Raw genomic sequence first — 13,085 nt, 5'->3', positions numbered from 1 at the left:
ATGGTCACAAGTAAGAAGCTATTATGAATGTCTTTCTTCCATAAAAGTACAGGCCCTACTGAGAAAAGAAAATGTTGCCCTGGTTTTTTGCTGTCCTGCCAAAGGTTGTTGAAAATATTTTTGGTGCACTGCCCAGAGGAAAGATGCTCCAAAATGACAGTCTATCAATTGCATTTTATGTTGTTTTAAAAAATGAAAGAGGGGCCACTATTAAGGTAGGATTAATTTCCTGAATTAATCTACAGTGGAAAACTTCAATGAAAAAAATAATTTCCAAAAAAGAGACCCAGAGAAGATAGAGAGCATGGATGAGGACTATAATCTGTGCTTTCTTATTAGTAGGTATTCCAAAATACCGCCTATTTAACTCATAATATAGCTGAGCTGCATTCCTGATTTTTCTTATCAGAGATTCATAGCATTATTCCAAGCCTGCAACTCAGAAAGTACCCATGTGGTGCAGGAGGGAGTAGGAGGAAACAGAAAATTTTATTTTTCCTACCCTGGAAACAGAGCCTAATAGGCAAAATTTGCCTTTGGCATCCTTTTGTGCCCCCTTTCTACCCTCTCCTCAGGCCCTCAGTGATCAGTCTTCATATTCCTTAAACTTCCCACTGTGGCACTCTACCTGACTTGCTCTATCCTTCAAAGGGTTCCAAATGTCAAAAGTATCTACTTTGTCCCCACTTAAAATGCCCATTTCCTCTGTGCAGGTAGAAGGAAAGTCACCTAGTTTTCATTAAGGTCTCTTAACAATCAAAGAAGTCTTTGTAGTACTCAAAGAGGAAAATGCTTAGCTCAGGTGGATGTCTGAAATGTGGTGATTGGTTCTTTCTCCCACCTCAGATTTTTCTAAAGCTGTTTGTTTTGGTGGTCCCTTTCATGTCTTATATTATTGATAATGATATTATATCATTATATTATAATGCCTTTCATGTCTTACATTATTCTTATCTCTGTACTTCTTATACCCTTCCAAATGAAATGTAAGCGCTCTGAGAGCAAGGAGAGTTTTATGTTTGTCTTTTTCTCCTTGTGTTTCAACAATCTGGCTAGCAGCTGTTGTGGGAGGTGGTGAAAGACCAACACAAGCCCAGCAACAAGAATGCTACCAACACGCTGCAAAAGCACAGGTTCTTTTGATCTGCTTTAGTAAGGAAAGCAACGTTAAGGGGTTGATAAGCTTACTTTAATTTATCATACAAATATCATTCACTTAGTTCAGGGGGAAAAAGCCAGCACCCTGAACTTCAGAGCAAAATACAAACAAAGTACAAACATCAACAGACAGACCTGGTCTGATTCAAATCCCAATACATAGTTACCAGAGTTTAACAAAGTCTCAGCATCTGGGTTTACAAGCTGGAGGGCTTCTTAGCTACAGCTGCCCGGAGTCTCCACACACCACCAAGAGTGAGAGCCCTGCACAAATGGCTCTGTCTTGTCTTCTTATACCGTTTCAGACGTCATCAAACGTCATCTGAATGACCAGAACCTGGGCTGCTATGATTGGCTCTTGAGTTAGCACCTCCCCTTAGGACCCTGGGAGGTTCACACCCACATAGTGTTTAGCACCTAATAGGGGTTTGGGCCTGGGGCTTAGCACCTAGTAAGACTCAATGAAATACACCGAATTACTCAAAGGAAACAAAAGCCAAACTCTTCAAGGGCACTTGGTTGAACTAAGTGCTAAGAGCCCATTTTGCTTACCAACATACCTTGGTGCCTAGCAAGGTACCTTGGATATAGTAGATAATAAATGTCAAATTGAGTTAAATAGAATAAAAAGGAATGAAAAAATTCAGGTAATATGGGAGAAAATAACCACATAAATACCCCTGGGAATCTGTCCCTTGGGTCAGTTCCTTTAAACGCCTTCTCTTTTTCAGTTTCTTCCCTTCTTCCACTAAACCTAGCACTTTTTCAAAAATGCTGAGTTGTTTTCAGCACAGTTTCCATGGCCTGAATCACAGAGGCTACCCTGTGGTAGGACTGGGAGTGTTTGTATGTAGGTTGAGGGGAGAGGATTTTAGGGCTGATTTTAATGAATGGGGCCTTAATGAGGCTGGTATTTTTAAGTCTAGGCCTATCTGGCAGCCGGTAATGGGGCACTGCACAATGCTGGGCCCCAAGTACCTCCGTCTGTGACAAGGTACAGAAAGATCCCTCATTATCAAGCCTTAAATTCCTCACATTGAAAAAAAGTCTAGCAGATGAAGAGAGTGGTTTTATCACTTTCAAGTAAAAGTTGGGGAAGACATTCTGTTCTCTTTCCCCATTCCCTGTGTCAACAGCTGCTTATCTCTGGGGCCATGAACTGATGAAGTCTGGCAGCCATGCACTTCAGCACACATAGAGGTCCCAAACGCATAGAATACTTTCAGTATTGCCATTGTGGTTCCACACAGATAACATGGATCAGTAGCAAAGGTATGTTCCCTGAAGAAAGTGTGCCCCAAAGCCAAGAATAATAATTAATTAGTTAACATGAGTCATGCTGAATAAACATTAAATTCTTCAACTAATATCCTGCCCCAGTTTCTAGACATGGTATAGAGGAGACCCAAGCTCTGCCTGTGGAGCATGGGCCCTTGCAGGTCCTGTCAATTTAGAAAGGCCTTCGGTTATGGACCTGACAAGGAATTACGTGGCTGTGGGGTAAGGACCAATCTCAGTAGGTGAGAAGGAAACTCATTGACATAAGATTGGCCACTGGATGAAGAATATTTTTTTCACTGTAGCAACTGAAGAAGACTGTCTACTAAGGTACTGTTCTTGAAGTGCAGCCTTTAGATGCTGGGAGTCCCTCAGAGTCCATGAGAGTCCATGAGATCAAAATTGTTTTCATAATAATAATAATAATAATAATAAGACATTATTTGCCTAATAATGCACTCCTTTCTTTTATCCAATTACAAATCTGTGTGACGCCAGACTTTCTGCATATGCCTCAACTAGAAGCAGATATAAGGATCTAGCTGTCTTCCATCAGCCCAAACATTTAAGAGATATACAAAAATGTGTAAAACAATGCAACTCTTTTCACTAATTTTATTTTGTTTTGGCAAATATAATTATTTTCATTAAAATGTTAGCATCAATGTATAATCAGTGGGTTTATTATTGTCATTTTAAGTGAATTAATATTTTAAAACTTTATCAGTAGTAGTTTCTAATATAGTAAATATCAATAGATATTACCTACATAAACAAGAGTTCTTTGGGATCCTCAATAATTTTTAGTAGTATAAAGGACTCCTGAGGCCAAAGTGTTTGAGAGCTGCTAGACTAAGGAGGCATGGATGGATTGTTATATGCAACAGCAGAAGATGCATGTGCAGGAATACAATTAAAGATCTGGGAAGTATTGAAATAAGCCTTGGTTCTGTGTAGTTGAGATGAGATTTTTTAGAAATCTTGCAAAGCAGTTTCTATGAATTGAGGTAGGAAATGATGTCTGGCTCATACAGGTAATTATATTAAAGTTTCCTTTTTATGTTGGTTTGAAAGCTAAAGGATGATTTTTGAGTCAGTAGACGAACAATTAGAAATAAACAATACTGATTTCACATTAGGCAGAGATGTTTTCCTTAGTGTGAGAGACTTCATAGATTGACTTCTAGAACAGTGTAGACATGAATAAACCCTTGGAAAGGCAATTAATAGAAAGAAAATCCAAAGCAGTCACTCCTTTGAAAAATGTGACAGTTTAAAAAAAAAGGTTATGGAGATATAAAACTCTCCAAAGCTAAGAATCCAGTATTTGGGGCACACTCATATCCATTTGGGGCCAAATGTCCCCATTTCATGGTTCCATTAAGATTTGAAAGGGATGGCATAAAAAATGAGAGTAGTGGGCTTTCAGCATGGGTTCAAAGTGTGTCTTACAAGCGATGTGTGACCTAGGAGATAATAAAGTTTAAGATTTGCTATGACCTTTTAATATATGTAATATGCTTTGTGAATCTTAAAAGTGATATAGGAATGCCAGCTGTTAAATGCCAGCTATAGCTTTATAGGTTTGGGTTTTCAAGGCTAGCATTTCAGAGGCTGTTATGTTCTCTTATATACTCTATTGGCAGGTTGGGAAATCTGCCACTTAGGTCTAAGAACACATAGCCAGAAGTGGGCCTCATCCCAAAAAAGCTAGGTTTTCCATAGCCATGGTTAATGGAATCCAAGAGAATATGATATGTTTGTCACTTACATTCCTGGAGATTTTGCTCTATACATAAAAATATTAAATTAAACCAATCTCAGTGCCTATCTTACCCTCCCCCCTTACTCCCATTTCTTCAGAGAAATGCCCATTTACCCCTGCTCCTTATTTTTTTTCCTCAGGTCTATCCATGACAAAATATAGAGATGGGGGAACAGGTTTGGGAGTGATGTTTTGTTTTGTTTCTAAATGTTATTTCAGTGGAAATATTTTCTTTGGCTAAAATTAATTATTTTCAAATGAGGTGTTCTGTGAGTACTACTTCTTTTTTTTTTTTTAATCTATTTGGATTCTGCTAGGAACTGAGAAAAAGCCTGGAGCTTAGTGTAAATCTACAGAAAAAAGAAAAAGACTGTTCCAATGAAGATTATGACTCTATTGAAGAGGACTTATCCACAGAACAGGTGCCAGAGGATAAGACTCTAGACTCTTCTGGAGATGACCTTCCACTTTCTGGAAGTGACTCTGTTTTAGAAGAAGCTCCCAAGGATCAGGAGGCGAAGGGATTCAATGCTGAATGCTCAAACACACTCATTGTACTGGAATTTAATCCAGCATCCAAAAGTGAGCTATTTTTTACATTCGATGTGGCATTATTTTTGTTTGGTAATGCTTAATCTTTCAAGGTGATTCCCCTCAATTCTACCTTAACATGAGAGTAGGCCAGGATGGGGTCAGCACCTGCAGGAGTCAAAAGGTTTGTGGCTTCAAAGGAACAGGTCTCAGTGGACTGAAAAACCAAGCAAGGGAAAGCATGAGAGGAAACATGGCTATTTTTAGCTTTAAATGCACCAGAAATACATTGGTGCTGTGGATTAAATTACCTCTGAAAAGAAAAGAGGGAAGTGGGCTGTGATGACAGTTAATGTGATCGATCTCAGGACAGGCCAATTGAGAGAGGAGGAATCCACATCCTTTCCACGCATTTGAAAGGAGAGCCACCACAGAGGGAGAACAATTGAATGGGTGGTACAAAGGAATGGCACTGGGGTGAATTCGATGGAAGGAGGTGCAGCTTCTTGACATTTTAATATTTTTAACAATTAAACTGAGAAATAAGCCCTGCCAAATGAGGTGCTTGGAGCTGCATCATGAGGCGTGTAGGAGCCTTGGTGCCTGTGGAGTTGTGATACTTCCCGCTGCCTTCCAGCTCTGGTGCCTTTGATCAGCAGCAGCATGCTGGGCTGTTTAACCTCAGTCAAGAGGAGGAGCTGGCTGTCACTGGAGAGGGCAACATCCTTTAAGTCTCTGCCAATGGACCCGAGAAAGGCTAATGTGGAAGAGAATGTAGCCAAGTTTTCCTCAACCCTCATGCCCACACACAAATACAGTTCTGGCCTAGGTCAAGACTGGTCAGAAATGGCCTTTCTGGCTCTGGGCCTTCTCTGAGAAAAACTCTCAAGAGAGTATAATGATTCATGCAGGCCCAAGGGTTTAGGTCCATAAACCTAGGGTATCGATCAGGCCCATCAGATGAATTCAATTCAGCAAACACTTATTAAACACTCTTATATGCTGATCACTGTGCCTGAACCTTGAGGAAATATATAGGCTGTAGAGATGATATGGGCCCTGCCCTCACCGGAGTTAACAATCTTCTGGGATAAGTGGGGCAAGGGGATAAGGCCCAGGTTTGTGTTTCTTTCCTAGTTTTTCTAGACAAAGTTGAGCCCAACCCTAGAGCCTACTGAAGCACTGCCTTAATTCTAGTCTCCCATTGATCCTGTGCTAGACTGCAACATCTACAAAATTCCAGACGGGCAAATTCTCCAGGTGTTCTACTGCCTGATGTTCTAGTATCATAGCAAGGATTGATAGAGGGCCTCAACCTCCACAGAGTTGAGAGAGAGAGAGAGAGAAAGTCAAGAGATGGAGCATATTTCAAGGAATTCTCTGCCTTGCAATGTTCTTTTTCTTGGTCCTTGCAATCCTGGGTCTATCATGGGCCATCCCTTGCATCCTGAATAGTAGGCAGAAATCCAGCATGCCACAAGGTGATGTAAAAATGGACATCAGTAAGTGACAGCATCAGAACAGACTCAGGTCATGACTTTTCTGTCACCACAACTCAAAACCAACCAGATGGACATAAATCAATTCCAGTTATTCCACCTGATACTTCCCTAGAATTCTGAAATGGCCTATTAGTTTGATAACTAAGCCACATGCCATGACTCTGGTTGTGTTCATATTCTTGTTAGGCAAATGTACATGACAGTAACTCACATTTCCATAACCCTGCAATTTTTTACAAAGCACTTTCTTTGCAACAAACGTGTAAGGTAGGGCATATAATTATTACCCTCAATTTACAGGTGAGGAAACTAAGGAAGATCTCTTCAGCACACTGAAGTGACTTTCATAGATTCACATAACTACTTGAGTGTCAGATCTTGGACCTGAATCTAGGCATTTTTACTTTGAGATGACTACACCACATCTACCTCCCCCAATAGCTCCCATTTATCTCATGCTTTCCAGTTTATTAAATGGTGTGTATGTGTATGAAAAATTCCCTTTGACCGTTAGAACAACCCTAGGAGGTAAGTTGTGCAAGTACTATTATCTCAGTTTTACGGATAAGGAAACTGAGGGCCAGAGAGGTGACCTTGTGCCCAGGGTCACACAGGTGGTGAGTGGCAGACCTAAGTCTCAAACCCAGATCCTATGATTCTCCATTAAGGGCTTCTTTCTTTTTGACCATTACACCATCAACAAGGATTGTGTTTTCTTGTAGATAAAAGGGAAAGAAATCTGTCTGCCAACTACAAGGAGAATGCCGAGCTCTTTATCCCAACCAAGGCAGACACAGCCCAAGGTCGAGGAGATCGCCAGCAATGTGCTGCTTTACAGGACCAAGAGAAATCCTATTCTAGTAAGAGGTCCAAACATTATTCAAAGCAGGTCAAACCTTGGTTCCAGCCTGGTGGAGCACCTTTCCTTGAACCCCCTGCTTGCCAAAGGCTGTGTTTCTGGCTCCTCTTACCAGAGGAGTGATTAATAGTCACAGATCTTCTTTTCATGTGTCTGTTTCTCATGATATTGAACTGATTGATTTTCTTTTGCTTGCTTAGAGGTAAAGGCTTCTATTGACTTGCTGAGCAGCTTTATGAAAGGAAGAAGTCTATTAGTGTTTTGACAGTACTTGTTAACAGGATTTTATCCCTGCCCTTCATCTCCTTACTTTAGGACATGAAATTTGGAGAGAAGTCAGGGTTTCTTTGCTAAGGGTGACTGCTTCACATTTCGTCATGTTTGCTAGCACCGTAGGATTTGCAGAGATCTTACACTGAAAATCACTCTCAGTTAAGGCCATCAGAGCTGGAGAAAGAGAGTGATGCCTTGCGGCAAACGTCAGGAACAAGTTAAGACTCAATCAGCACCAAGGGAGCCATTTTGGCTCAGCATAAAGACATGAAAGAGGCCTGTTGGGGCCTCCACAAGACCTGAGAAAGATGGAGAGAAGGCGACAAAATCACAGTGGCAATCAACAGTATGGGGAATTCAATGTATTTAGTGTCTTCGTGATGGCACAAGAATGTCAAGGTCACCATAGCTGGAGAAGACTATAGAGATTATTTAGTCTGATGACTTGATTTTATATATGAGGCAACTGAATCCTAGAAAGGCATAGTAAGCCTAGGATGTTCTATTAATTTTTAGTGTATCTTTTTTTTTTCTTTTTGGAGTGGGGACGGCAGGGCAATTGGGGTTAAGTGACTTTACAAGGTCACACAGCTAGTAAGTGTGTCAAGTGTCTGAGACCGGATTTGAACTCAGGTCCTCCTGACTCCAGGGCTGGTGCTTTACTCACTGCACCACCTAGCTGCCCCTCTATTAATTTTTAAAAACAGATAAATTCTAAAACAAGATTGGTATTGACATATAAAATTTGAATTAAAATTAAGTGAATTTTTACTATTGCATGCTTAATATAGAGACTTAGAAAAAGTTTCCTTCACATATAGCAGGGGGCTAAATATTCTTGTATCAAAAAATGGAATTTGGTGGGAAAATTGGGCCTCTCTTTAGACTATAGTTCCCACATCCACAGTGGCATGGACATCAATTTATTACCATAACTTTGGCAAATATCAGTCTTTTTCCAAAATCTTTTCATATATATTGAGGGTAAAAAATACTGAGTATCATTGATTACTTCTTGTATTGACCATGTTCATTTTCTGCTTTCTACGGTGCTATAACACTGAAAGAAAAAGGAAAAAGTAATTTCAAATATAAAAGTCCAATTCATTTGCCTTTAGGTTAGTAGATACCACATGCTACATTCTCAGTATACTCCCCTGGTTTACATAATCCTCAAAAGTAGGCCTAGGGTTGATTTGCATGCCCCAGTCATTGTCAGCCAAATTGATGTGTCAGCAGCTGTACTTTTGTACTGTAATGTTATAGATTTATTAGCAATACTAGCCTCTGAAATGAAAAAAAATGCTCATGCTGAATCCTAGCTGTCCATGGCCCTGAAGAATGCTCCTCCTCTTTCATGTCCCTATGACTTCAAATACCAGAGTCTATATATTCATGAACTTTCTAAGAAATGAATTTGAAAAGCTTTTCATAAGCCTGTGGTCTTCTTGAGAGCCTGGAGAGGGTGAAAGGACATTGGTCTCTCATGACAAAAACTTCACTGTCCAAGCTGTCAAAGTGCTCTGTGAAAGTGACATATTTGAACCACTTTTCCCAGACAAGCTGCCAATCCAAGTAATAAAGTAATATTCCTCAGGTTCACTGAGAGAGTACTGCCAAGCCCTGTCATGAGAATGAATTTCATTAACATTTCTGTCATGCCAACCCCAGAGTACATAAACCAATGTCCTACAGCCTCGTAGGCTTAATCCTGCTGCTGGGTCAGAATAATCTGTTGTCCATATGCTTGCAAGAGTGTGCTGCATATTTGAGAAGAAGAAGGTGAGAATTAAAGAACAGTATTTACCAGTAGGAGCTGGAGGTCAGAGGAGATTTTATTTAATCCAGGTTCTTGATTGTCTTATTATAAAATCATAAGTCTTATTCTGTTTGCTAGTGATTTGCTTTCTTGTGAACACAGGAAGTTAAAGATCCATCTTCTGTATACCTAATTCCCTCCAATCCTCACCCATCATTTCCATCAGAAAAACATAGAACGTCAGAGATAGAAGGGCTGGACTTCATAGCGCAGCCATCTCATTTTACAGAATAGGACACATACCTAACCGTAGAGCTTGAGTCCTAGAAGGAAAATGTAGAAATCATCTGGTCCATCTCTCCTATTTTATAGATTGCAGACATGAATCTGCAAAGAGGCTGAGGGAGAATTCTGACCAAAGTCACACAGCAAATCAGTAGCAGAGCTTGGGGTAGAATCCAGATCTTCTCCTAGTTTCATGTACCTTTTCTTTGGCACTACCTTACTGCATGCCTTTATCAACAGAAGTGAAAATTTTGGATCATTTGGATCATTTTAAAAATTTTGTGCAAAAAGGGCACTGTGAGGTCTATTGCATATTTTACTAGTCCTCATTTATACAAAGAAAAAAATATTCATCCTGTGTCCCAGTGACTGATTGGTTAATAGATTCAGTGGTTTGCTAATTCCAACTGTCATGCTGTCAGTCTGACATAGTAGTATCAGTCTGGAGGTTTTATTTGCTAAATTCCTAAGCCCTGGAGATGGTCAAATAGCTTCTGAAAGGAAGGAAGGCTGTAATGTTTAAAGGAGAAGGAAGGGCATTGAATGGGGTTAGAGAGAATTGGATATCTGTCCCCACTGAGCATTCAATCAATTCTTTATTTTTATGATCATAGAGGCAGCACTTTAGGAGGTAAGTTTTTCTGAGGACCACACAAGAGTCTGATGGAAAAGAATGCCACCTAATTTTTAATCACCAAACCACCCATAATCAGACAGAGAAAGGAATCTTCTTAATGCCCTTGAATATCCTAAACCAGAATTATAGATTGCCTACTGAATAGACATATGCACATAGCAGAGAGTGGCATATCCTTTTTATGAGGGGAACATCTCCATTCAAAATGTATTATCCTAGCAGTGCTGGAAACTACCATTGTAGACTCATCTTCGATTTTTTTTTTGAGAATTTCAGTGTTCCTCCACCCACTGAGAATACTTTTCTGTGCTACTGTTGTTGCTTAACTTCCACATGTTGGATCTCAGTAAGACTCTTAGAGCAGAAAGGGAGATTCAAATACCACAACAGTATTTGTCCCCCTTTGATTGTTGTGGTGGCTTACCTAAATAGATACAAATCAGAGCATGTTATTTAATGAACAGCCTTTATGTTTGGTGTGTAATGGTTAATAGAGGTGCTTGAGTCAAGTTGTGCCTCTAAACATATTGAAGTTGCTTTATGCTTCACACTTCAGTGCTCCACAAATCCGTGACTTCATTGATGTGAATATTCCCTCCAACAAAAATAGACTGAAACCTCCCCCACACAGCAGTAGATAGACTGAAGCCAAAACTCATTAATCACCCAAGGACTGACTTTCTACTGATGAGCTTTCTCAAACTTAGTAGGCTGGTTCTTGGGGGACAGATGCAGTCTTTGACTTATACCACACTGGCATAGTATTTGAGAACCCAGAGTAGCTTCAGGACCACAGTGACACATCAGAACAGTACCTTGGTAGGGGGAAAGTTTATATATGCCCATACTGTCACAGCAGGAAAAACCATTGTGTAACAGAAGGAGCTTGGACTTGAGGACAGGAGGCACGGGTTCTAGTTCTACCTTTGTGCCTTGGTACTTTGTGCTTTGGCCCTTAACCTAATGGGATCTCAGTTTCCTCATCTGTAAAATGAATGAGTTGTACTAGATGACTTCTAAGGTCCCCCGTCAGCTCAAAATTCAGTGATTACATCAATTAACCCTTGACAACAAATGTTAAGTGATGTGACCTAGTTTCACGCTTCAAATTGAGTTCCAATAAAAGAATCTCTTGATATCCAAGATGGTAGAGAAAAGGTTTGGCCAAACTTAATATTATTTGTGCTTCTCTCTGTAAGTGTAGTCTAAAGGAATGTCTTCTCGCTTGTTACTGTCAGGACCAGGAAGCCGAAAAGAGAGGCCCATATCTGCTACACGAAAGAACATTTGTAAGGATGAAGACCCTGAAGAGGATGCCTCAGCTGTCCTCAGAGCTATACAAGTCGAAAATGAAACCCTACAAAAGGAAATTCTTAGCAGAAAGGCAGGCGCTCTAGCTAGCCCACAAAAGGTATGTTCCACAGCTGAATTAGTTGCAGAAGCATTCAGGAATCACAGGAGAGAAAAGAAGTTAGTATTCCTTTATTCGACATAGGTGTACTATTATGTAAAACACAGGTGTGAGTGGCAATTCTCCTAATGGCACCTAAAATAGAATACAAGATAGCATCCTCGCTCAACGGTGCTAGGCTGATCCTCAGGTGCTTTAGGCAGCTGCCTGTGTTCTCCTCACAGCTCTGTCTTTCTCTGATTTAGTATTAATAATAATAACTGGCATTTTCACAACTCTCTGTAGTTTGCACATCACTTTGTGTTGCTTCACTTGGTCCTTACGACAGCTCTGTAAGGCAGGCAGGGCAGGGATTGTTATTGTTATTATCATCCCCATTTCATAGGTGAGGAAACTGATGCACAGGTTTGCCTCATATCACACAGCTAGTAATCGGCAGAGAGGACTGACCTGAACCCAGGTCTCCAGATTCTTAGCTGAGTGTTCTGACCACTACCATGTCACCTGGGAAAAGCTAACTGGGATTTAAATACATCTCTTTAATTCTCACTATTGTCATTTTTTAATGAGAAAGATGTAGGCCTAAGGTCAAGGAAGAAGTAGCCAGTATGGGAAAGGAGGTAAGGCAGGGAAGTTCTTGCGATCACTTTGCAGTAGGAGTTGCTCTGCCAAAGACTCAGTGCCAGATCTATAGCTGCCAACATTTACTTTAACTGGAACATTTTTTTTGGACCTCTCATAATAGGAAGAGGAGGGTTCACCAGTGAGACCTTGGACTAGTCTTCTGAAGGAAGAGGAAGAATTCTCTTTTACTGCCCTTGATGTAAGTGAAATTTTATCCCTCCAAATATAGTGAATAAAACTGGACTTGGCTCTAAAGGCCCAAGTTTAAGTTCAGCTCCATTGCTTACTAGAATTGTGGCATTAAACAAAATATTCAACTTCTCTTGAATCTCGGGTGCTTCATTTTTAAAATGGTGATTCCTATACTACCTGCTTCCCAGGGTTGTGAAGATCAAATGATGTAATGTTTGTAAAGCACTTTGTTAACACTTATTGCAGTATAAATGTAAGGTATTATCAGTGAGGCAGAAACTAATAGGGAGTTGGGTCAGTGTACTCTTTATTTCCAGGATTTCCATTTTGTCCTGAGAATTGCCCCTCACATAGGTAACCAGGGAAGAAATCATTAAATACCCATCACCACCACCCAATTCTTCCAACAGCAATATACAAACTACCTCAAAGATGGTAACAGTTTGGAACAGGTGGCTTAGGATTAGCTCTTCTCCTAGAACCACCTTGCACATCAGAACTTCTGAGGGCCTGGGAGATGTAACCAACTTTGCATCTATGGTCACCTTGTCCACTTTCTTTTCTATTATACAGTTTTATTTGGATAAAGTAGACACTTCCCAACAAATACACAAACACCAGCCACCATAGAGTATGTTCCTTAAACACAATTGAACAAAACCGCCTAACAGCATGACTAAGACTGACAGTACAAGTCACTTTCCATTTTTGCAATTTGCCACTTGTTATCAGAAAGAAAAACAACTTGCTTTCACTTTGATAACATGATACCAACATTGTCCATTTTCTTTGACTATTTTGTTATCTTTAT

At 40.1% G+C, this 13,085-nt stretch overlaps 1 protein-coding gene across 1 annotated transcript in view; it reads left to right on the top strand.

Moving 5' to 3' along the window:
- LOC118831563 (katanin interacting protein) overlaps positions 1–13,085 on the top strand; it is a 221,041-nt gene that overhangs the window by 117,373 nt on the left and 90,583 nt on the right. The window contains exons 7-10 of the mRNA XM_036738951.1: positions 4,519–4,783; positions 6,957–7,094; positions 11,286–11,458; positions 12,204–12,281. Coding sequence (XP_036594846.1) covers positions 4,519–4,783; positions 6,957–7,094; positions 11,286–11,458; positions 12,204–12,281 — 654 coding nt within the window. The remainder of the gene's footprint in view (positions 1–4,518; positions 4,784–6,956; positions 7,095–11,285; positions 11,459–12,203; positions 12,282–13,085) is intronic.

The sequence above is a fragment of the Trichosurus vulpecula genome, chromosome 9 (genome assembly GCF_011100635.1).
Source record: "Trichosurus vulpecula isolate mTriVul1 chromosome 9, mTriVul1.pri, whole genome shotgun sequence".
NCBI lineage: Eukaryota > Metazoa > Chordata > Mammalia > Diprotodontia > Phalangeridae > Trichosurus > Trichosurus vulpecula.
Note: the sequence above shows the minus strand (reverse complement) of the source record. Positions and strands in the feature narration are given on the sequence as shown.